We start from the raw sequence: 26,494 nt of genomic DNA, 5'->3' as shown, positions 1-26,494 counted from the left end.
GGGGGGGGGGGGGGGGGGGGGGGGGGGGGGGGGAGCTTGGCGGGCCGCAGGGAAGAGCTCCGCGGGCCGCGTCTTTGAGACCCCTGATCTAAGCATTACATTTAGAAAGGGATATGCCATGTAGTTTCGGCTCAAACTTCGACGTCTCTTAAAATGATCCAGTAACAAAATATATTCAACAACACATCATCATTGCTGTCAATAAGGATCAAATATATAACTTAATACATGATCCTGGAACCTGTTGCTGTTCTTCTATGACATTCATTAGGCAGTTGAGGAAGCACACATTAACTAATATCTTTAAAAAAAATTCCCAGAACTGTGCTGGTGACTTCCTCACTGATGCTCCTGAAAACAAGTTAAACATTACAAAACCGGGATTAGTTAGTTCTTCATGAAAGAAAAAGAAAATGGGGGGAAATGTCATTGTTTGCCAAATGGAAAAAGCAGAGGGCTAGTAAAGAAAGAAATGTTTATCTCTCATTTCTAACAGGGCATTATAAACAAAGGAGAGTAAACAACAAAAATTTAAAATGATATAAAAGTGCTTACTGTTTCTTTAAATATTTACTTTGCTGCTATTTGGGGAATAATTTGTTCCATTTAGCCAGACTTGGACTCAGAGGACTGCTTTAATCCAGAGAGATTAATTATAGCCTTAGAGTTATAACACAAGTTTGGGGAAGCAGAGCACAGAAAAAGAAAAGAGGAAGGAATGCCTTTCTCGTTAGCAATTAACAAGTTTATGTGTTTCAAGGTTATAGCAGGCAAACTGTGCTCTAACTACCCCTGTATACTGACAACAGAAAGGGTGTAAATCAGGGCAAAATTGGGCCCGGAGATGTCCAGGAAAGATACTGCTATACTGAAGCTAACAGCAGAGATAGTGAAGCAAACAGCAGAGGTAACTGCGTTGCTAGGGGTAACTAAGCTACCTCTCAGTTGTCCTTCATTTGAAATCCAAATTTACCTGTATCTTGCAAAGACCTCCTGTGATCTCACTTTTATTATTTACATCAGAAATGCTGAATCATCAAGCTGAGACTATAAACAATGTTAATTAGGCTACAGAATTGATCCACATTAATTTTAAGCTTCTTATGGTATTTTACTCATCTATCATTTTGATCCTTTGCGCCTTGCTGTGTCCCACATTCAGGCCCCAGGAGGCTAAGAGGCATGGGATCTAAAAGAGCTAGAGACAAAGAAAAGGTAACATAGGGAAAAGGGGGGGGGAGGGGGAATGTTGTGTATGAGCTTACCTAGTGATGGTTCAGGTACTCCTTCCTCAGAGCTGTCCTCAGCACCCTCCTCACCCATTCCAGAGGTCACAGAATCTTCTGGGGCAGACGCTGAGCCTGGAGTGCTTGGCCCACTAACAGAACCAGAATCCCCTTCTTCACTGCTGGATCCATACCGGTCTGGCTGAGCAATGGTTCCACTCTCACTGCAGCTCCTGCGTTCTTTCCTGTGCACCCGCGAATGGAGCACCATTTGGTGGTAGGTGCGGAAAATCTTTCCACACTCAAAGCACTCGGTGGACTTGTTTTGGGATGCCCTTCTGCTCTGCCTTGAGGAGGGTCTGTAGTCCAGGTCGCCCTGGGCAAGGATACAGTTTTCTCCTTGTTGCACATTGCTGTTCTTCTCCAAGCGCCCACTGACACAGCTTTTCTTCTTGGGGTTGCTGGAGGAGCTGGGTGAATCCTGATCTCGCTTGCGCTTCTCCTGGCCGACAAGAATATATTCTCTTTTATCCTTGTCATAAGTCACATCTGCATCAGCAAGGACTTCATCCCATCCCACATATTTAACATACTCAGAAGGCTCCGCTACTTTTCCTTTGGTGGCCAGCTGCCAGGCCTGGTAGCTACTGACTGGATCCAGCTCAGCTACCCTTTTTCCAGGCTGTCCACTTGTAACTCTATCTATCCCTACAGCTGGCCTCAGATTCAGGCACTGTAAGAAAAACTGCTTATTTACAGATGGATCTAGGCTTCCGTCAATTAACCCCTCAGCTTTGTTCTCAGTACTGCTTCTTTGAGCTCTCAAGTGTACAGCATTGTGTGCTTTTAGGCTTTCCATATTTGTAAACAGATTCCCACACTTGGTGCAAACTTCATACAGAGATAAGCCAGTCACAATTGTTTCCTCCTGAATCACATTATTAATAGTGGCTATGGGCTCTAAATCATTTTTTGGTTTGTTTTTGCTCCCCGTCTTTGGACCGTGTGATTTCATGTGGTTTTTGAGAAACCAGGGTTCTTTAAATCTTCTGCCACAAATGTGGCATCCATGATCAAACGATCCTCTATGCTTTTTCATGTGAGCTTTGAGAAACCAGGTTTGACTGAAGGCCTGACCACAGACTTCACAAGGAAATTCCCCTGCATTCAGCTCACTCTTGCAATTCTCGGTGTAAGTTTCCCCGTTTGGAATTTGAGCTGTAATATGGTCTTTCTCTATGTGGTTTAACAGTGTCTCTTCTCTTAATGTCATGTAGCTACAAAGCCTGCATTTGTACGGCTTATGGACTTGATGTAGGTGCTGGTCCAGGTCTTTCTTTCTCTCAAACTTGTTTTTGCAGAAGATGCACTGATAAGTGGGTAGCTTGTCATCTTCTGCAGGTGGTGCCTCTGTGACAACCTCCTTCTTGCTGCTTCTCAACAAAATCTTGCTGTTGTCTGCCTGAGTTGCCCCGTTCAGAATCTTGTTGCAGGCAGATGTACTTTTGGTGGGGCTGGTGCATCCGTCAAGGCCTTCTGAGACTCCCATCTCTCCAAGCTGTGCTTCTCCCATCTCCACCTCATGCCCCTGACTTAAAGTGCCTGTTCTGTGACTCCGAATGTGTATCTTCAGGTTGCCCTTTTGGGAAGCTCTATGGTCACAGTAAGGACATTTATAGGGCTTCTCTCCTGTGTGCTTCCTCATGTGCTGAGACAGGGAGCTCTGAAAAGGAAAACTCTTGCCACAGATGCAGCAGCTGTGGCACATGGACTTGTCTCCATCAATGTCACTCTTGTTTACCTTGCTAGGACTAGAGGATCTTCGTAATTCCATCTCTGCCTCCTTGCTGCGATCCATCTGAACTACTGCAACATCGGTCGTACAGGGCAAAAGGACAAAGCCTTGTCCAACAACAGAAGGCTGGGCTGTGGTTTCAATCATACGGTTCTGCTGAGTGTTTCTCTCTTCATTCTCAGGTTAAAGTTTCCCCTATCAATTGCTCGAAAGAGTCTGGGGTGTCACTTTATTCATGTATGTTCTGTAAGCAGATGGCAATGAGCACCTGAAACAAACAAAAACACAAATACAGAAACTGTGTAAGTAGATTCTTCAATATGTTTAAAACTATTTATACTTTTCCTTGGGCGATTTTTGTCACCAGACCCAATTTCAAAAACATATTATACTTTTATTTATTTTAATAATAAGCATTAGCTTATATTCATATTCCATAACATGCACAATTTTAGTTTAAATGGTTAGCATTCAAAGCAACATTAATTAAAATATCATTTGGGGTAAAAAGAATTACTTATACACAGGGACAAAGGACATCATGGTTTAAAAGAGGTGTGTGCGCCATGGGGTGTGTCTCCCCCAAAAAAATAGTATGAATAAAGTCTCAACAACAGGGAAAATCCATTTTTAAACATTCCTATATTTCTTATTTCAAAACTAAGAGAGAGAGAGAGAGAGAATCTATATGTCTCTGTGTATATATATTTTACATTAGGAAACCATTTCTTGAAGTGGTTGTTACACTTTAAATCTGTGGCTTTATAGTCATTTATAATTTCATTTAAAAATATTTGCTTGCCCAGAGATAAAAGACTTTTCTGGAGACTTTCTTTATAGAATATTGTATCACTCTTGAAAATTACATTAAATTGTATTTCGGGCAGTTCCGCTGTGCTTGATGTGGGGTGTACTTCATGTAACAGGAAAGCAGACTGCAGTGCACTTCACATTTTGATTAAAAGGGAAACCAGAATACAGAGATTGAGAAAGTATTCTGTATATTTAAAGATGATTTTCTGTTGGGCATCCAGTATGAAAAAAAATGCTGATCCAAGACTTAGGCCCCAATTCAAAGTAAATAAGCATGTGCTTAAAGGCTCACTGATGTTAATGGTGGTTAAAGTTACGTCAACGGAACTTAAAGGTAAGCATGTGCTTAAATGCTTTGCTGAAGCAGGGCCTTAGTTTTAAAATCACATTGGTCAGTGATGAACAAATGGAATTTTAAAAGCTGTTGCATGACAGTATGTATAGTAATAACCATCTTTAAAACTGGGTCCCTTATTTATCTCAGCTACACAAGATGTATTTCCCCACCAACTCACCACCCTGAACACACACAAAAAGAGAAACAACATTATTAACATTATAAAATAAGCTTTTTCAGTCCCCTTATAAATACAAATCAAAAGTTTCTTAGTTATTTCTAGCCCCCTTAATCAGTTTGAACAGCAAGTTCTATCTGAAAGAAAGAATATTGTATGCACTAATGGATGGAGTCAATCCATTTCTTTGGTAGTAAGAAAAGAAAGCAATTTCTTAAGATGTGGCCAGATCTAAACACCACAACTACAACCACACATACACACTTTTCACTGGAGACTTCTGATGCAAAAATCAACGAAACAGATTTACAGTTGCAAAGTCTAAGGCCTTGTCACTTTGTTCATCTCAGATTATTCTGAACTGGGAAGTGAAAACATGTAGTCTAACCATGAATAACATCATAAATCTAACACAATCTAAAATAATTACATTATTCATCTCAGGCACTCAGTTACATTCCCTGGTAATAACACTAATTATTTTTAAGCTAATCTAACTTTTCATTTTCTGAAAAACAATTCAGTTTAGATCTTCAGGGTAATTAATTTTGGTTACTAGCTGTTTATAGTTTTAAGAGGTAAGCATCACATTATCTACCTTTTCCTCAAGGACCAATACAACTACAAATATCTGCAAGAAACACTTCTCAAATTCATTTCTTTCAAATAAAACACATTTTTATATTATGACTACATCCAGAACTAATGTACTACTTTATCAGGGGAAAATCACATCCGATCAAGAGCTAAAATGTCTAACTGAGCAACAAGTTTGCAAAGAGAGCATCTGAACTGCTGATCCTTGAAATTAGCAGTTTAGGACTGAGTTGAGGGACAGCCCCGCAAGACACATGCTTGGCTAAATAAATAATGGCTGTCATTCAGGGAACCAGAAAGATGTACCAAAAGTACAAACAAGCCAGAAAAACCCCACATAGGGCAATAATGAGCGAAGCAGTTCAAATAAATTAACAACCCAACTTGAACCATAACCAAACTTTTCCTGAGCTTCAAACTCATTGCCCTATTATTTTTAATTTTTCTAAGCCTGTAAGCAGTGTCAAAATGGTATGTTGGACAGGGACCAAGTAAAGGGAAAACCTGTTCTCAGGAAATTTCCAGACCAGTTTTTTGAATCAAGAGTTTCAGATAAGCACCTATGCAGGCTATGTGCCTAACTCTTATTGATTTCAATGGGAGTTGGATGCCAAACCTGCTTAGGCACTTTTGAAAAATCTCAGTAGGCACCTATCTGCATCTTTAGGTACCTACACACCTTTGAAAATCTGGCCCTTGGTTACTGGGATGCTTCTCCAGGATACCTAGGGCTGTGAGGAACCTCGCTACTACTTGCCCTTAGAGTGAGGAAGCCATGTTTGTGCCTATCATGGGTCAGCTCCCTGACTACACCTGCCACAAGCAACCCAAACATTTCCCTTCAGGCCTTACAAGCCCTGCAGTCACTCTACAGGTTAGCAATTGGGACACCCCAGCCCTTTGATCACTTCCTTGGAATGTCCAGCACCTGATTCACAGGAGACCCCCCAGTATTCACAGATTCACTGTTTCCAAAGAAACAACACATCTTATCTTATCAATTCCACCTCAGTTAATCGCTCCACTTAACTCAGAGCACTCAAATATGTTTGTGACGTTGCACTCTATATGATTTTATGAAAATATGCTAATGAGTGTGAATATAATGTAACTGGAATATGCTTCATGCACAAGGTCTCTTGTAAGGTATCATTACAAAGCTTATAATCTACTGAGTGTGGTCATCCTATTTGTACAAATATATCACTCTTGTATCTGAAACTAGAAATATGAAATATAACGCTGAGGTCCTATCGTAGTTATGCAAAGTGTGGGCCATTAATGGTGGTTTGGAATCTTGATGGCTCCCATTAACCCGAACAATTGACTAATGATGGCTCTGTTTACTTGTAAGTCTTCCTGTATATCTGTGTGCTGGCAAGTGGGCAATGAAGTCTTACAGTGACATGTGATCACGTCACCTAAACTGGAATCCATCTTTAACCTGGTGCTTTTCCATTTAGAAGGAGGGGTGGGAACTCAGAGAGGGACAAAGGATTCTCACCTCGTGCAAAAGATATATAAGAGGGTAGAACAGAACAAAGGGGGCTGCAATCATGAGAAATCCCCTAGCTACCACCTGAGCTGGAACAAGGGCTCTACCAGAGGAAAAGGACTGTGCCCAGACTAGGAAGGTGTCCAGTCTGTGAAAGAAGCTTATTGAAACATCTCTGAGGGTGAGATTTTATCTATATTCAGCTTTCTTACTGTATTAGGTTTAGACTTGTGTGTTTTATTTTATTTTGCTTGGTAATTCACTTTGTTCTGTCTGTTATTACTTGGAACCACTTAAATTCTACTTTTTGTATTGAATAAAATCACTTTTTACTTATTAATTAACCCAGAGTATGTATTAATACCTGGGGACAGCAACCAGCTGTGCATATATCTCTATCAGTGTTATAGAGGGTGAACAATTTATGAGTTTATCCTGTACAAGCTTTATATAAGGTAAAATGGATTTATTTTGGGGTTGGATCCCATTGGGAGCTGGGTATCTGAGTGCTGGAGCCAGGAACACTTCTTAAACTGTTTTCAGTTAAACCTGCAGCTTTTGGGGGACGTTGTTCAGACCTGGGTCTGGGTTTGTAGCAGGCTAGCGTGTCTGGCTCAAACAGGCAGCGTTCTGGAGTCCCAAGCTGGCAGGGAAAATGAGTTAGAAGTAGTCTCAGCACATCCGTCCCAAGGGGGTTTCTGTGATCCAACCCGCCACAATGTTTATACTGAAAACAAGTGTAAGTGTATTAAACACAGCATAGCGATTCAAACAGAAGCAAGTAAAAGTATTGGAAACAAAATGGTTACTTATAAAATAAAATCATAACATGCACTCTAGAGCCTAGACTTAATTACCAAGATACTCTCATGTCTTGTAAAGTAATTCTCACCCAAAATCAGTCTTCCTTTATTGTATAGAGGCTGGCTCATTGTGTCATGTGTAGGCTTTGGAAGGCTGAATGCCCAGTACACGCACATATTGTAGATGAACAATCTCAGAATCTCTCATCTATCTGTTTGAGTGCTATGCTGATTGTCACATTGCTAGAAGGACTCTTTGCAGAACAACAATGCTGTTCTCCACCAAGAAGGGAGGAAATGGTGAGTTCAAAATGAAAATATCAACTTTGAAAAGAATGCTTCAATGCCTCAAGACACAATCAAAAAAGAAAAAGAAAAAACTACGCTTAGACGCTTCAGTTAACATTCAGATTATTAGTGACTAACTGTTTCGCTCAACACTTAGCCTGGTGCAATAGGTGGAAGCCACCAGCTTTTAACTCACTACGGTTGATTACTGTTTTAAAATAGATTTAAAGGCTCTGATCCTTGGGTCCAGCTGAGCTGTGTTTGGTATGGAATCTAGGGTAAGGCTGACATTACACCACCACTGAGCTCCCCTACCGTCCCCAATGCTACTTACAGCTTGCTCCAAAGTTGCTCTAGACCCCCTGCCCTACCAACACATACGCATGGGCTTAACTATGCAGCTGAGTTGTGCCATTGCCATAAGTCATGTGTTTAAAGTTAAGCATTTGGGTAAATATATGCAGGATCAGGGTGTCACGGAGTGTGGGGGAGTCAGGGCCCTGCACCCTCACTTCCTGTGATTCGCCGTGACTCTCAGCCAGCCAGTAAAATGGAAGGTTTATTAGATGACAGGAACACAGTCCCAAACAGAGCTTGTAGGTACAACCAGGACCCCTCAGTCAGGTCCCTCGGGGACAGGGGGGGCAACGGGGGGGGGGGAGAGCAGGGAGCTTAGACCCCAGCCTTGGGGTTCCCTCCGTTTACCCAGACCGCTCCAAACTGAAACCCACTCCAGCAGTCTCACCCAGCCTTCCCCCGGCTCCTCCTCCAGCCTTTGTCCACCTGGCCCCAACCCCCCTCCTGGCTCAAGTTACAGGCTCAAGTGAAGTCACCCCCTGCTATGCCATCCCCAATGCAGACAGTCCCAGTAAAACTCCCCTGTGACATCCCCAGGTCAATCCTCCCCACTCCCTGCTCCATCACACAGGGCCTCAATGATGCCAGCAGCAACTCTCCAGACACACACACTTCTGCTCACCATGCTACCTATACATGCTGGGAGCAGAGGATGAAGGTATTTAGCTACATGGTGGAGATTTCTCAGCTGGCCAATTAGACGACCATTACAGCCCTTTTGTGCCAGCCAGGAAAGAATTAATGAAAAATAAAATATTTCTGAAAAATAAGTTTAGAAACTGATGAGGGGTGGGGGAAAAAGTAAAACACTGGAGTAGATACTATATATATATATATATATATATATATATATAAAATCTAACCCCAAATTCATGGCTGATGGCTATAAAATATTTACATACGGACAAATGCTTCACAAAGCTTAGATAGATAGGTTATTTAATTCTTTTACCACATCCTGAAACTGTGAACAAGTCTATTAAAAACTGTATTATGTGGACTGTACTGACCATACATTACATGAAGGGACAGGTCTCCACTGGCAAGAAAAATTGCAGAAAAGAATCAGATATGGGAAGTTACAGTGAATTTTTTCAAGCAAGACGACATTTTCAATTCAGATATGTGAATTCCAAGCCCTGGATGAAAGGAGCACAGAATCCATTGTAGAAATGTTGCTCATCGTGTCTCCTAGAGCAGGGGTTCTCAAACTGGGGGTCGGGACCCCTCAGGGGGTCGCGAGGTTATTACATGGGGGGTCACGAGCTGACAAGCTCCACCCCAAACCCCGCTTGCCTCTAGCATTTATAATGGTGTTAAATATATTAAAAAGTGTGTTTAATTTATAAGGGGGAAAAATCACACTCAGAGGCTTGCTCTGTGAAAGGGGTCTCCAGTAAAAAACTTTGAGACCCACTGTCCTAGAGGATTCTGGATATAATGCAGATCATCACTCCAGTACACTTCTCCAACAACAAATAATGCTGGCACATGATTGTGTGAAAAAGGGATCCTCCTGGTGACGGAGCAATAGTACACAGCAAATATAAGTATGTTCAGGTGAAGAAGAAGTATGTATCAAAAGAGTGATAAGTCAGCAAACATGCCTTCCAGTTTTCAGGAAGCTCAAATTAGACAGCTAAAAGACTTTTATATTCAAGGGCATTCACTGTAAGAGAAAAAGACAACTCAAGTATCTAATAACAGGGGATAAGAGATAGAGTGAGAAATTTCCACCATTTTGCAGCATTGCAGCCTCAGTGATACTAGACTACTGAAATACTCCCACATTATAGGCCTCCCACCTATGCATCCCCATTGATTTCATAGCAGAATTTAGAGTCTTCTGCAAGAACATTACAATGGTTAGTTTTATATTGTTTTGATCAATGTCATGATCCTGCTGTTCTTACTTGGGCAAAAGTCCTACTGAAAATGCCTTCTTTAGTCCTTTTATGGACAGCTTCATTTGTCTATATCCCTTTTACTCTGTTTTCAGCAGATAACATTCTTTCGACCAAGATGGAAGAAAGTGTGTGTCTTTAAATAGTAAACCTACCCTTGAATTCACAGGAAATCCTGGCATTCTGTGGCCTACAAAGTAAACCAGCACTAGGTAAAGGCAGCATGACTTTGCATTGATTTTCTGAGAGCCGTCTAAGTTAATTCTGCCAAAAAGCTATCCAAAAAACTGAACCAGTTATAAAGGAAGACTTCCTAATTTTTAAAAGTATTTAATTATTCAAAGCAGAAATCCTAACACCACATCTCTTGAGGTTGTTTAAACCTTCCAAAATTGCCACAGAGGACTGGAAATGAGAGAGTTAAAAAGGCTGCTAGAAAAATAAACCAGGCATTTCTATTACTCGAGTTTACTTCAACTCGCTTATATCTTTGTATTTAAATCCTAGAGTAGCATTTTACTGTATTTGTTAATAGCTCTGTTCTTTTTTCCCCTGAAGCTGAAGAGTCTAATCCTTTTGTGTTGAAAAGTTTGAAGTTCTAACACTGACACATTATTTTGAGCTTCTTTGACTATGTCATAAGTTTACATGTCTCTCTCTTGCTCTGATCTAATGGCATTCCACAGCAGGCCTCAAATGGACAGCCAGGCCTCAGAAAGCAGAGTCAGGCCATTCTGAATCAGCACCACACCCTTAGCAGATGAAAGTGTGTATATCTTACACACACACACACACACACACACACACACACACACACACACACACTATATATATATATATATATATATACATACACATACACACACACACACATATACACACACACACACAGTGCACTCCTTTTATAAGAATCACTTCCGTCCTGGATTATCTGAGTCTTATAAGCGGAGTATAGTATAGGAATGATTTTGTCCCAGCGGGTTTGATCACTATATGCGGTTGATTCTCATATAAGTGATTCTTATAAATGGAGTGCAGTATATATATATAGAGAGAGAGATAATAAAGACACCTAATGCTGAAAAGGCTTAGGTATCTGCAAAGAGGTGATGTGTGTCAAACCAAAAGCCAGAAGAACAATAAAAAGTCCATAACCCAGTTTTTAGTGCTTTCTAAAGAAGCAGTTCTATGAAAAGGTTATTCTTGTGCACTGCTACAGGGTATGTTGAGAAACACAGGGCTGTCACCCACTCAGTACATATTTTGTGTTTCAGTGTACTGTGCATGTTTGTCCTCTTGGAGACAAAGAAATGTTCTTTATTAGTTACACTGTAGTATTATAAGCAATGAATTAAAATACATCATTAACATCCTGGACAAGCTTATTTTACTACCAAAACAAAGAGACTATTCTTTGAACAAATGGGGGAGGGGGGACCACAACAACAATAAAGAGTTCCTCTCCCTAAAAACTGTTCTGAACAAGATTAACAATTACAGGCTTATATTCCACAGACACGGGTCCCAAATAGCTGCATGAAGTGATGCATTCACTACTGGGAGAGTAAGTACCATTGATGACAAGGCCTTGGGGCTTCTGCTGTTCTCAGACCAATCAATAATCCATTATGAACAAACTACATTTCCACTCTAACATGAAGAAACGAATAAAAGGGAACTAGTATCAGTAATAATTCCATGGAAAAAACAACATACATACATACATACATACACACACAAATCACAAAACGCCACCATCACAAGACTTAATTGACTACAATAACCCCCTTATTTTAAGACAGTTACTTAAGACCACTATATTACAGTCTAAAATTTAAAAAAAGTTTATTTTAAAGGCAAGTCACTTTCAAGAATACTTTTTCTGGCTACAGGACAAAATAGAAAAGGCATAAATCTTCCAGGAGAAGAAAATAAACTTAATATATAAATCTAATGGCTTCCTTTAATTTATTTTCTAATCCAAACTAAATAAGAAATTTGAATTAGAGGTGACTGCCCAAATGTGACTAGTAGACCATAACATGGCTTTACTGCAGCAGCTGTGTTATCGTCCAGCAAGAACCATTGCAACTATTTACCTCTTGTTGCCACTTTCGCATCCCGCAGTACACAAGAGCAATGATCAGTTTAAATCTCCTTGTGTACATTAAAACTAGAGCAAACTTTTTTGCATTCATGATCAACATACTTTCCTAGAGTTTTCCAAAGATTCTGTACACAGCAGAGGAGTGGAAAAGAGCATCTTAAATTTCAGATAAAATATTTAAATAGAAATACACCTTTTAACAGTTACTCATTTGGTGAGGGTATAACAATTTAGACTCAGAAGGAAACACTGAGACCAATATTATTATGCATAAGGCAGTCTATGTCCTTCTTCTGAAATATAAAGACTAATAGTTAAATTTGACCTCACAGGAGAAAAAAAATAGACAGCTGAATACACAATGTGATTATTGATTAGACCTAGAAAGGCCAAGAACTGAACCAGTGCAGATGTGGGTTTTTTCCTAGGGTCATTAATGATCTATATTAGGAAGTCAAAAGCAGATATTTTGGTGTGTTATAGAAATCATTTCTAATTTTGAATATAAACATTTTAAATTTTAATAAATGCCTTGGAAAAGAGTCCACTTTACTTCACTTTTGGATATTAATGTACCCGTTTCCTATTTTGCTAAACCCCACTGAAGGAAGCCACTTTATTATGTTCTGTACTGAAACTAAAAACGGGGGGGAAAAGACTCCCCAAATCTGATATCAAAGCAAAAATAAAACAATTCATTCCCAAATAGGAGCAAATCCACCTAAATACTGTACAGTATTTTCTTATTCCAATCAATGCCATTGATGCTGTCTATTCATGCATGTGTGTGAATAAAACATGCACAGAATTTTTACTGCACCCAATACTGCTTTGTAGTTATCTTATCAGGACTTCCATTATAAACCCAATTTACAAGGGTTTATAACTTGGCCATTTCAAATTGCATAGGTCCAAAAGTTGTCAGCCTGGATGCTGATACAAAGTTGCTTAGGAGGAGTATTTTCATGTTTTACTTTAGATATTTTTTTAAGTGCATAAAAATACTATAGATAGGCTGATATTTGCAGCACCATGGTTGAAAATAAAATATTTTATTATTTTTGCACTTACTGTAGAAAAATAGGGGCCAGATCCTTAGCTTGTGTAAATTGTTGTAGTTCCGTTGATACACCATATATATACACATACACACACTTTCTTACTATTTCCTCTCAGATTTGCCCAATATAAATGTAGTGAACACATGTACACATTAAGGGCCAGATCCTCAGCTGGTGTAAGTCAGAATAGCTCCACTGGCATCAGTGGAGCTACAATGATTTGCATAGCCTGAGAATTTGGACCTCTGACTGAAAATGGAAAAACATTGTGCCATCAAGAGTCAAGACTTTAGTGGCATAGAAACATGTGTACCAGTTACAAACTAAAATGAAACAATAGCATGTCACAATGGGCCAAATCCCTCCCTAATGCCACTAGCAGTTACACCAATGGGGAACTGGATCTAATGATTTATAATTAGAGTGACCAGATGTCCTGATTTTGGGGGCTTTTTCTTATATAGGCACCTCTTACCCCCCACCCCCAGTCCCAATTTTTCACACTTGCTATCTGGTCACACTATTTATAATATATGTTGATGACCTTGCTACAGCAAGGTCAGATGTACTATATACGTACATAACAATAATGACTTACCCAATAAAAGCATGCTGCATCCCTGAATGCAAAGAACCATATATTACAACACAGTGAAAATTTAATAATAATAATAACTGCAATTATGTTTACAGCAGGTTAACAGAAGTTATAGGGCTATTTCTTAGATAAGTTACCACGAGATAAGCTATGCAGAAAGAATTAAGAAATTCAAGGTAAGTAATCAGTAACCCTCACACCTAATATGTCCTATTGCTCAAATAAACACAAAATAATGATTCTACCATATCGAGTTATTGCCAGCCAGTAACTTGTTAACAGATTTAAGATTACAATGTTGTTGTTTGATTAGCTATTAAATCTTGGGTGTAATAAAAAAAAGATTTTTCAAGTCACAAGGCAGCAGTGGCAAGCTGTTAGTTTACTCTTTCCACCTATTATTGGACCAGAAACTGCAAAAGACAAACAAATTCCTTGACTGCCATTATTATCTCTTTCAAAGTTCCATTTTGTGAAAGAGCTTTAAAAAAAAATCCCATCATCAAAAAGAAAGAACTGTGGCCTAGAATATAAAGAGAGATAATTATGTGCAGTAAACCATAAAAACATTCTGTTAAACATTACCTTCTGAGGTAGCACTATTTAGCACAGAAAGTCAACATAAAAATCTAATCTCAGAATACACAGCACCAAAAACACATTATCAGTTTTCTTGAAAGTTTTTTACAATAAGCTTTTCAAAAGTACAAAATTGGTCTATTTTTCTGAGATTTTTTTAATCTGATCTTGTAGTTAATATTTTTGATGATCATTTGTACTACATCAATCAACATATTATGAATGTCAAATGTTCATTGTATGCCCCCCTTCCAAACACAAACATTTCTTATATGCTCTATGGATCAAGATCCCCAGCTACTGTAAATCATTGTTGTTCCATTGAAGACAACCAAGTTCCACAAATTTACACAAGCGGGGAATCTGGCCCTATATGTATAGGATGCTCCACTGCCTTATTTCTATTTTATACCAATTTTGGTTTCAACTGAATTACCTGGAGTAACAGTGATAAATCAGACCCTGAGCATGCGAATTTGGAGACATCCAGCACTTTCAAAGGACTGTAACTTGACCTAGTTATCGCTAATGTATATAGTACCTCTGACACTCACTTGCATCTGCAGCTAAAATGAGTGATATATCAGTGTATATTTACAAAGAGCCATTACTGACAAGTACAATATAATTATTTTATGAGCATTAGTTGGTAAGATATCTGTGATTACTAGTGATTTAATGAGTCATTGCGAGTTCCTGGGTTCAACGGTAGTTTTCAAAACCCAAGAATCACCTATTGTTGTTTTATTATCTAATCAATCTATTTTAGGGTTATCTATAGCTCCCATCATCAGAGCATATGAGCGCTTTCAACATAATGCATGTTTAAAATCAAATTATGAAATATACTGAACCTTGCACTGTTCTATCATTGTTAGTCTAGAAAAGCAAACATTTCATCTCTAGCTTGTGTAACCAAAACAAAGTTACTGCATTGGATGAGTTGCTTATACAACAGGGGCATTATTTATTTATCATCATAAAGGGGGAAAATGTGTAAAGTGAGAGTCCTGTATACCAAATACATTTGAAACACAAGTTGACAATTTTTGAATTGCAAAGCTCCCAGCCACAATAAACCCTGGAGAGGAGAAACTGAACCTGAAATCAAACTTTTCAGCTATCAGTCTAGTCTGTCTTATTTTGGTATAAAGTGCTAAACTATTTACGCAGAACATCACTGAAAAGGGTCAAGGAATGAGATAAAAAGGAATCCTATCAGTTGCTTATAAATATGTTCTTAAGGAACATTTTATCCAAATTGTTCTTTCCTGAACATCCTTTGCACTGCAGCTCCAACACACATACATACACACACACACACACACACACACACACACACATTGCACTCCACCTCCAACGCACAGTCTCTCTCTCTCTTTCTCATTTGCCCAGTCCAAATATCATGAATGTGAACAGAAGTGCAATATATTGCTAGGAAACAGACGAAGATTCTGAAAGACTGTACACAGCACAGGTGGTGCAGCAGAAGATTGTTTATTCAAAGACTATTAAATCTATGGACCAGGTCCTCATGTGCAATGAGGTGGCTTTGCGCTGCACTGCCAGAACTTGACCAAGGAAGATTACCCAAGTGCAGGAATGATCCTGAAATAGTCAAGGGCTCTTAAACCATGCACCCTCTCTGCTGTCAGCAGAAGGAAAGGGGGCATGGGTAACGACAACCATACATCAGGCCAATCTTGGGCTGCATTTTTGGCCTCCTGTGGCTCCTACTGGCCGCGATAAGTTAGAGCAGTAGGAAGAGCTGTACACTGAACAGAACCAGGATCAGGATTAGGCAAAGGAGAGATTTAAGCCCCTATGCTTACCACTCCATGACCTGTGCTTTGTTCATTTTGACTCTACCAGAGTATCTGATTCTCAACATCTGCCACAAAACATTCTGATATTGCCACTCACAAAGAAAAGCAAATAAGCCAAAAAATAAGTCCACTGACCAAGTTCTTGCATAAAGTAAAACTGCACCTTCTTGGATATATCTGATTGTTTTCCTTGGCGATAAATTGGTATCGCACACATGATGACACACTAAACATTAATGAGTAAAAAGTGCAAGCACCATGAAATATGTTACAGTAACACTGTAGTTAGATTTTTAACTATCCACTTTTAGAAATGTGACCACACCCCATACCGAGTTTCTAAAATGCTCTTATCACCAGAACTGAGAACTTAACAGAATGACTAATACAGTACTGTTCTTCACCAATAGAAAGTGTTTTTCTTATAGAAGTATCTATGTAGGGGAACCTTCCATTTTAGTATGTATCCTCCTTTATCTCATGCATGCAAAACACTCTTAGCTTATTTCCATCAGTTTTCAAAGCAGTCCCCCATAGCCCTTACCCTAAGAAATGTTCCTGTGACCCACAATCCTATCCAGCTGCCACCCGGTATTCCTCATCCCTTTGCCCCCCAAGTTTACTGACTGTGCCATATGTACTTGCTGCTTCCCCTTCCTGTCCACTAAACCCCTCTTGGATTGTCTGCCTTCAGCATCCACTTTCTCTACACTTCTGAAATTGTAACTCACATCCTCGTCCTGCCCAAGTCTAAGGACCCCTTCACTAGAATTATTCTTTTTCAGGACATTGTTAATCACTCCTTTTCCCTCTGTTTTTGTGATTCTGCTTTCTCAGTTCTTCCAACTCTTCTGAGTGCCTCATTAGGAAGCTCCTCCTCCTCTCCTCTCCCATAATCTGTTCATATCCTCAGGAGTAGTTCCCTCCTCTTCTTCTTCTATGCTCTCCCTAAGGAATCTTATCCACTCATACCGTTTCAACTACTGCCTTCTGGTCTCAATTCAGAAAAGCATCCCTATTCAGGAAAAAACACTTAAACATACGCTTACATGCCTTCCTGAAACAAGGCAACTTCCTTCTAAATCTCTCTCTCCCCCCGCATAACAAATCCCTCCTTTCTGCCAACTCAGCATGTCCATGAATACCTCTCTGTCAACCCCATCTAGATTTCCAACCATAGACTTTTCCCCGGGGGTGCTCCACCCCGAGGCCCCGCTCCCACTCCTCCCCTTCCCCAGGGCCCCACCTCTTCCCACCCCTGCTCCACCCCCGAGGCCCTGCCCTTGCTCTGCCCCCCTCCCCAAGGCCTCCACCCACTGCTCGCTGGTCTCCGCCCTCCCTCAAACCCCTCCCAGAACTGCCAAATAGCTGATGGGCAGCACCCCCAATCAGCTGATGGGTGGTGCCGCCAAACAGCTGTGACTGGTGGGTGCTGAGCACCCACTATTTTTTTCCAGCCTATGTATCCAACTGCCCATCTCGAATTTAATATCTAAAATTAAGCTTCTCAACTTTCTTCCTCCTTCATCACTGATGAAAACAGTACTATATCTTCAACGTCCAAGGCCAACAACAATTTCTCTCTTCAGCTTCTCTGGCCTCCCTGTTCTCATCTTGTTCCCCTTGGATCTATTCAAAATGCTGCTGCTAAAATCATTCTACTCTCATATCAATCCGATCATGCCACTGCCCCATTCAAATGTCTTGCATATCAAAAGTTCAAGCTTCCTTTCTTCCGTTTATAGTCCCTGCAAAACTCCATCCTACCTAAATCTCTGTTTCATTTTGTCTTATTCCCTTTTGTGCTGCTTAAGGTCCACTCCAGTTTCCTCCCTAATGCATCTTTTGTGCTGTTCTCCCATTCATGTCCTCACATATTTTTACACTGCATTTACAATGACCTTTCCCCTGTGGCACCAAATAACCTCTTTTCCATCATCCTAATACTTCCTTAAAACATCTCTTCCATGAAGTCTTCCTCCAAAACAAGATCCATCACATCAGGTTTGGTGCTTCTTCCAGCGTGTAATATGTGGCTAGTCTGTATTGCCACAGTCTAGGTAGGATGTAAATTCCTCAGAGCAGGGACTCTGAATTGTTTTATACAGTGCCAAATGTACTATCTGACTTCCAATAATAATTAAGTGCAAATTATCATTATGGACTCAAGCTTCATCTTTTCAAACAGTCAACGTTTCTCCATTCATCAGTGGGCACTGCTAATGGATGGAAAACATCCATTCATCTCATCCAGCCCCCAGAGTAAAACTAAACTCCTCCGCTGCCTAGCCAGAACTCATCTCTTACTGAACCAATAAAATAAATAAATAGACAGGTAGCCATGGCATGGAAGAAGCAATAATCAAGTGTCATTAAACTCAGTTTCCTTGAAGAATAAAGCTTTGTCACTTCAGATAAAGACAGCTTTGCTACTCTCTGGCTCCTCTGAGAAACCTTAGCTAAAGTGAAACAATTGATGCTTACTTTAAACCACACTACTAACCAGATTTCTTGGGAAGCTTAAGCAGCTCAAGCAGAACCTTCCACTGCCTTTCTGAACCCTGGGGTTACAGACAGTCTTACCTATTTAGCTACATTGTTGTATAGCAGAATCTGGGGAATTGGTTAAGAATGTTAAGCAAGAAGAATAACAGCACATCGGAAGTCAGGCACAACTACATGCTAGCAAAAAATTTCTCTACATCTTTTTAATACATAAATAACTGAGAAAGAGCTGGCCATGCAGAGCATCAAATTACAGTATAGGATTTCTAGTGGCAAATCTCAGAGCTGATGTATTCTTTTTAAAGGGATTAGCCCACCATCTAGTCTACCTAGTCCTAGCTCTTACAACTACAGCTTTGATTTAAAAGCCTATCAAAAACTTTATACAAATAAAGCCATGTGCATATATATCACACACATTACTTTTCTATAAATACAAATACTCCTGTGCTCTTTAGGCTGATGTTTAAACCGGTAGATTTGCCACCGGGGAGGCACAATCTAACAGTGACTAACTCTAAGAGTACAATTTGAACCATACTACTAAATCCTTAAACCTGTTACACAACAAATAAGCATGGATTACTGCATGACTGATTCATTATGGGATGTTTTGTGATTCTATTCCTAACACACAAATGCAGTTTGTCTTTGCTACATATTTAAATGCCATCATCATATTTATTTATGTTACGTAACTTTTATTAGCTTTCACTTTTCTGTGCCACCAATGTATGGCCTGCCCATTACTTTTAATAAACTTGTACATCTGAGAAAGTAGTAAATAATTAATAGTTAGTTGCACTGTATAATTCTTGATCTCTATATAAATTACTCGCTGTATTATCATTACATAGTACTTCAAACTATCAAAATACACCATATATTTTTATATAATACCTTTAGCATCCCATATCTACTTTACTTTCAGTACTAATTGTAGAGCATGTGTATAAAAAGGATCAAAATACTCCCAAGTTTATTCAGTACACTTTTTTTTAAGTTTTTTATTATAATAACGAACATAAAACAAATTGAAAATATTTGCATAAAAAGACACTTCCAAATGTATCTTGGCAAGTTTTCAACAGGCAGCCATAGTATTTGCTAATACTTAAAAAGGTTTTCACCTTCTTAGACTAAAACCACCTCCAAGCTTAGATAAGCACACCTATATTTACTTTCTTAGGTAATGGTAGTTTTGTCAAAGTCACTGCTTAAAATCTACTTTACTTGTGACGGTAATGTAAAGATATTATGGAAAAATTACACAATCTTTCAAAACCAGAAAAAAAGGGGGGGAAAGCATTATTTACAAAAAAATATAAGAGACATTACCACTATTGTGTGCAGTGTCTCCAAGTGAGAGTTCTATATCATTTCTTTTTAAACATAAGGAGGTTCTTTTCATAAAAACATGTTGTTCCAGGCTTGTAATCTAGTATGATTCCTTTCAATGTCACACTCTTAAAATACAGCTTTACTAGGAAATGAAAAATATCATTTTACTTCACTACTGATAAGCTTTACACTGCCCTTCCAGAACTCTCTGTGTGTTTTTAATGTTATTTATTAATGAGATGGAGATTTTATTTGATAAACAGCACCTACCTTCAGATATGTTTTAAAATCAGCATCTCAGGCACATTAAAAATAATGAATACAGTGTTATCAAATCTGAGCATTCAAAAATCAGGACTCAGGCTTCCCAAAATTATGACTGGCTTAAAACTCATGAGATGTTTAAAAAACAATACATTTTCTTTTATTATTCTTTTTATTTGCTTGCTGGCTTTTGAGCTTTGAGGGTACACTCAGTGCATGTTTTCAAGCTTTTCTCCACAACCATGAGGTCTAGGACTCACTTTTTGTTTCAAATTAAAACTGAGATTCTCTTGTAATCATTTGATTCCAGAAGCTGAGGCTTTCAGAAAATCACCATCTATTCCGAAATCATAGAGAGTTGGCAACACTGTTAAAATGTACTCCCTCCACCCCTTCCTCTATTTCATCTGTATAACAGTTTTCTCAGAAGGTTACGGCACATTGTCCAAAATTTTCAAATGTAGGTGGCCTGACATTAATCACCTAAATCTATATTTTGGCATGTACATAAATGTGACCTGAATTTCAGAATTGCTGAGCACCTGCAGCTCCCGCTGACTTCATAGGAGCTCTGAATGCTCAGAATCTCTGAACATCAAGCTACTTTAGTTTTCCAAATATGGATGTAGATCAGGTGTTTAAAATTAGCCATCCAAGTGTGAAGTTTACCCACAGGTAAAACTAGATAGTAAAACAGATTAAATTTAAAAACCATCTTCACCTGGACAAGCTTGTGTAATGCTGACTACTTGAATGTCAGTAAAGGTGCCCTGATCATTTGGTTTTGCCACAATTTTCCTTGAAAACTATAATCTCACTATCATAATTAGGATTGACTATGATATTATCATTAATCCTGTACTGCCATACAAAGGAAAATAATGAAAAAGTCACTTCTTCCACTCTCATAATCTACTACACAGCTGTGGAGCTGTGCTGGGATGGACAAACCCCATTGCTGTCCAGGGCAAGACGACGTTAATAGCCTGCCCCGGATATAGGAGCTGAAACCAATACCTGCCAACAATATTGAGCATGGAGGGCACAACAAGGGAAGAAGCAGGCTTCAGAGTTGTTTCCCTGATACAGGGAACTTGGTAATGAGGCACAGACAATGCACTGTGAACCCAAGGAGTAGCCAAGCCAGGAGAAAAGGCTTGGATTGGACTTCATCTTGTCCTCTAGTTTGTAACTAACTTCAATTCCAGGAAGGGAATGACCATACACTGGTCACCTGGAATATGGGCCAAAGTGGGACTGGAGAGAGATGGGAAGGTGGTTTTATGTCACCTTTGCACCGCCCCTGTGACGGGATTGCCATGAAAGAGGTTAGGTCAGATCACAGGCTGCTCTAACTTATGTCTATCTGCCAGGAATAGCCAAAGAATAGCCATGCCCTGGCCACAACCCTCTTCTCCCAGAAATGCCCCTGGAAAATCCCTTTCACCCAGGACTTCTCCAGATGGTGTCACTGGGCCAGGGCAGAGACTCCCCTACGATGGCAGTATTCCTCAAGGGGAACTTATGACTGCCTCCTAGCTCCCTTATGCCAGCAGAGTCATGGGGCACCCATTTAGTCTTAGAGCCAGTGGTGAAGCCCTTTGCTCACAGGAGCTCTTACCCTCCCACCACCCACACACACACAGTTTTAGTTTTTATAATCTCAGTCACATGGGTGTAAATCCAGAGTAACTACATTGACTTCCGTGAAGTCATTACACCAGCATTAGAAAAAACACTTCAGCCTTTCCTCTCTAACGAGCCATTTTTCTAGCCATTTTTATCTTCCTTTATAATAAGAATATTTCTAAATTTAAAATAACTGTATTCCCTTTTATATTCTAAAACTATAAAGGTCCTTTTCTAAGTTTAGTCTAACTTCTATGACAGTTCCATGTGAAAAGCAGCCAGAGAATCAGGCCCCAAAATAGTCAGAAAAATTCTCTCTCTTCTCTGACCTTTAATGCTATTTTGTTTATCTAAACAGGGTGCCTTAACTCCAAACCTTAAAGCACCCTCTCCCTACAAGAACAGGATTGCGTGCAGATCCGGTTTTGGTCCAGGCCTTTGTATGTTCTAATTCTTTCAGCACCATAGCTCTAGCTGTTGGTATTGTTTATGGGTGGCCCACAGAGTAATACAATGTGACTCAAGGCTCTCTTATGTTTAACAGGGAGTTGCAAGATAAAAAGCATTACTGCATCCAGCGTGCAATAGTCCACCTTTATCCAATGCACTGGGAGTACCCCTATTTAAGACCAAGGGTAGATGGAATTCTCTCCTTTTAAGCAAATCTGTGGGAGCCCTCAATCTCCAAGCAAACTGCCAACACAAACCCTTCAGTTGGACACATTTTGAACACTCTTGGTGTACCCAGAACAGATTGAAGAACATGTACATGTCTTCCACTGCAATTGTCACCTGTTTTGTTTCTGTATTTTAATTGTGTTTCATGAAGACTTTGAAAAGGCATCATTGTTTCATTATTGTGATTGTCCCTATTGAAAAGCCAGATAAGATTACAGCCACATAAGAAAGCCTTGAAATCACAGCAGTTGTGTTTCAATCAAATGCACTGTAGTTACAAAGTATTTTTACACCTGAGCAATAGTACACCTCTACCTCGATATAACGCTGTCCTCGGGAGCCAAAAAATCTTACCGCGTTATAGGTGAAACCGCGTTATATTGAACTTGCTTTGATCCACCGGAGTGCGCAGCCCCACCCCCCCGGAGCACTGCATTATATCCAAATTTGTGTTATATTGGGTCGCGTTATATCGAGGTAGCGGTATATGTTGTTGATATGAATGGTATGTTAGTGTAGCATACACTACTTTTAAAAAGAGGGGGTAATTAGCAATCATATCTAAATGTTTTTCTCTTCTGGGTTTTTACTGTAACTGACCAATAGTTTCTCTATTTGAAACACTGTGACTCATGTATAGGTCTGAATATTTTGAGTCTAACACCATCATTTGGTTTCACTTTCCCTTAAAGGCACACACATTATTTTACAAATACCATCAAAGAAGTGAAATTTGAGTTATAACTATTAGACCAATCCTGTTAAGCAAGGCAGTGACCAATTGTGTAACAGTGTGAAAAAATCTTAATCATTGCAATAAGTTAATTATTTGATCTTTTCCTATTAATTTAGCTTTTGTAATCAGTCTATTTATTTGTTTATAATTCTCCTAACGGAACATCTATACAAGGACTTCCAAATACTGTAGTTTACACATTGTAAAATACATGTGTACATTTATGAGCAATACAAACTAATAGTTATAGTAGATGTGATTTTGATTAAAAGCTCAAATTATTTTCACTATGTACTATTAACCTGTCTTTACTGCTCTTTAAATTTTTGCACAATAATGCTTCTTAGAACTTAAAATAAACAAATTGCACAGATAATTTCGTAGGCTTATAGATTTATACTTATGACTTTTTAATTTCCCGTAAGAAATCATGTTTGCCATCCATATTAACACTGTAAAAGTGACCAACATATATGAATATAAGATCCATTTGTGTTACTATATACTACAGAACACTTTACTGCCTCACCTATAGAGTTAGAAGCTAATTAAGGCAATGAGCCATCTTGATGTCGAACTGTTGCTAAGCTGTGTGATATTACACTAAAGTTACTTACACTTAGGGTGACCAGACCTCCCCATAAAATCGGGACTGTCCCGATTTTTAGGCGTTTGTCCCGCGTCCCGACCGATGTTTGGTCGGGACACAATTTGTCCCAATATTTCACACTCCTGTTTTTTGTTTGTTTGTTTGTTTTGTTTTGTTCCGCCGGCGGGACTTGGCTTCCCCCCCCCCCCCCCCCCCGCCGGCGGGACTCCGCCTTTTTTTTTCCCCCCCCTTTGCTCCGCCAGCGGGGACCCTCCCCCCATGTGTCCCGATATTTTCTTCATCCCATCTGGTCACCCTACTTACACTGCAAGAACATATATTTATATTCAATCGTAGTTTCAACTGCACTGTGCGTGACTACTGCATGCAGATTCAAATTTTTAATTCATTTTCTGATTCATACTTTTTCAGAAACTGAAAATGTGCTGTGCTTCTATACACATGCACTTATTGCAGGGAGCAACGGAAAGAACAGTTTATATCACCTTACACTTCCTTATAAGGTATGTGCAAACCAAAAATATTTAAGCCACTAAGATATCCTTTTATGATATAAACAGGCTAAACTTGAAGGCATAAAACCACAACATAGATCTTTAGCACAGTGCAGAAATACTTAAATTGAAAGTTCATTTCTTTTAAAATGCTTCTTTATCAGAAGAATGCTTATTGTTTTACAGATTCATATTTCCATTTCTCCAGTCTATGGTTCAAATAACTGAAATAATATCCATGCATTTTATAACTAAGTTATCTCCATATTATTATTGTTCTCTACTGGTGAAAACGCTAAAGGAAAACATGCAGCTGTCATGCACTGGTGGTGCTCCTCAATCAAAATAACGTATAGAACAACAGGAGAACAAAGGCTAAAGCCAAAAGTTGTTCTTATTGACTCAGCACTATAAAAGCTTTCCAGGGAGATTCTCCATGATGATTAAACAAAAACAAGTACAAAATCACAGACCCTTACACATTAATTCCAGCATCTCCAGAAAGAATTCCTGGGAGTGTTATAATTCTTTTTATAGAGGCATTGATCTAATGAAAAGTAAACAGCAAGTGATAAGCTACACATCCATGTAAAACTTTTTAATTATTCTGTTTGTGTCTTACCATGAAGTTTGTTCTAACATTTTTTTCAGCTGTGCCAAGAAAAACAAATACATGTCAAGGACAGAGAGAAATAGCTGGATTTTGCTTTATCTGAATTCCAGTTGTGGGCAACAAAAACCCAACAATTTAAACAGGAAACTATTCTGATAGTACAGAATTTAACTTTCCTGTGAATGTAGAAGCAAGCTAAATCAAATCTGCCCCCTTTCTATTTGTTGCACCTTGATGATTGAAAATAATTTAGCTCTGGCCTCTCTGGAGAAGACTGAGTAACACTTGGAGGCCTAGTGCTGCTATTCCTCAATAAAACCTAGGAGGCATATATTTCAGTGCAAGATATTGTTACTTCCCCAATACACAAGTGCGTGTTTCTAGTACAGTATAAGTCTCAAATACAGCTACGAAACACTATCAAATTAGAAATTAATCTAGGACATGAGGGGCCAGACCCTCAGCGGGCGCTGATCTTTCTAGTTCTACTGACATCAGCAGAGCTACCCTGATTTTCACCAGCTGAGGATCTTTGGACCTTTATTGGCAGCACTAATATGTAAAAGTAAAACCAAAAATAATGGAAGTTATCAAGTGCTGTCCTCAACTCACAATTGGTACTGAGATAAAATTTGCAACTGCATGCGATGACCTCTTTTTTAAAAGATTTTTGAGTAACATGAACAGTAATACATAGAAAAAGTCTACACTTGTCCTAAAAAGAGAATATTACTTAGGAACATAAGAACAGTGACATAAGATGAGACCTCTGGCCTCTCTAATTATGAATCCATAACCTATATTCAGAGGAAGGCATAAAGCAATAAAAAAATTGTACAATAACATGCTTAATAGGGAAATATCTTCCTAACTCCAGGCAGTTAGTGGTTGACATATGTCCTGAAGTATGAACCTTGATCTAATTTCTATCCTCGACAGTGTAACTGCAGTTGTTTGTCTCAACCATATATTATGGCAATGAGTTCCACAGATTAAAACTTTTCTTTTATTTGTATTCTTATTTCTTGTATTGTGAGAAAGGGAAAATAGGCAAACCCTGTTGACCTTTTCTAGGCCAATCATTCTTGCATATACCTATGCGAAGACACTTCAGATTTGTCTCCTCTAGAAATGTCAGGCGAGGCTGACAAATTTTACTGTCAAACCTTCTTAGTTACCACAGAGACAAATTTCTGAGTGCCTACTGAAGCCAATGGGAGTCTTCCAATTTTTTAAAATGGTAAAAGTATATTTTTTCATGCTGAATACTCCCCCAAAAGTACTCCCTTCAAATTTCAGTCAAATTTCAAAGCCAAAAACCCTGTCTGTGAGCTAAGGCAAAGCATGTAAAATTGCTTGTAAAAATTAGGACCAATTGAACCAGAGAGATTAGAATAAGAGATGGAACTGAACCTTAACTATAGTAGCAGCTGCTTCCTCAACTGCTATAATTAATATGGCAAAGCTTAATCAGATAGTCATATGCTATAGTATGTGTGTGTACACACACACACACACACACACACACACACACAGATGTAGGCTGGGATTGTCAATATAGGCTAAGGGAGTTAGGTGCCCAACTCTCTAGGGCTCCTCTAGGAAATCGCAGCTGTGATTTACAATACTCTCTCATTTACTTGTTTGTATAAAGTGTAAT

At 39.2% G+C, this 26,494-nt stretch overlaps 1 protein-coding gene across 4 annotated transcripts in view; it reads right to left on the bottom strand.

The window, feature by feature from the left end:
• The window catches only part of ZNF516 (zinc finger protein 516), a 131,298-nt gene that overhangs the window by 76,626 nt on the left and 28,178 nt on the right, over nt 1–26,494 (bottom strand). For all 4 annotated transcript variants that reach the window (XM_024212129.2, XM_024212144.2, XM_024212138.2 and 1 more), the window contains one exon: nt 1,266–3,289. In XM_024212129.2, coding sequence (XP_024067897.1) covers nt 1,266–3,168 — 1,903 coding nt within the window. In that variant the 5' untranslated portion in view covers nt 3,169–3,289. The remainder of the gene's footprint in view (nt 1–1,265; nt 3,290–26,494) is intronic.

This window comes from Terrapene carolina, unplaced genomic scaffold (genome assembly GCF_002925995.2).
Source record: "Terrapene carolina triunguis isolate 2854851 unplaced genomic scaffold, T_m_triunguis-2.0 Scaffold58, whole genome shotgun sequence".
In the NCBI taxonomy this organism is placed as follows: domain Eukaryota; kingdom Metazoa; phylum Chordata; order Testudines; family Emydidae; genus Terrapene; species Terrapene triunguis.
Note: the sequence above shows the minus strand (reverse complement) of the source record. Positions and strands in the feature narration are given on the sequence as shown.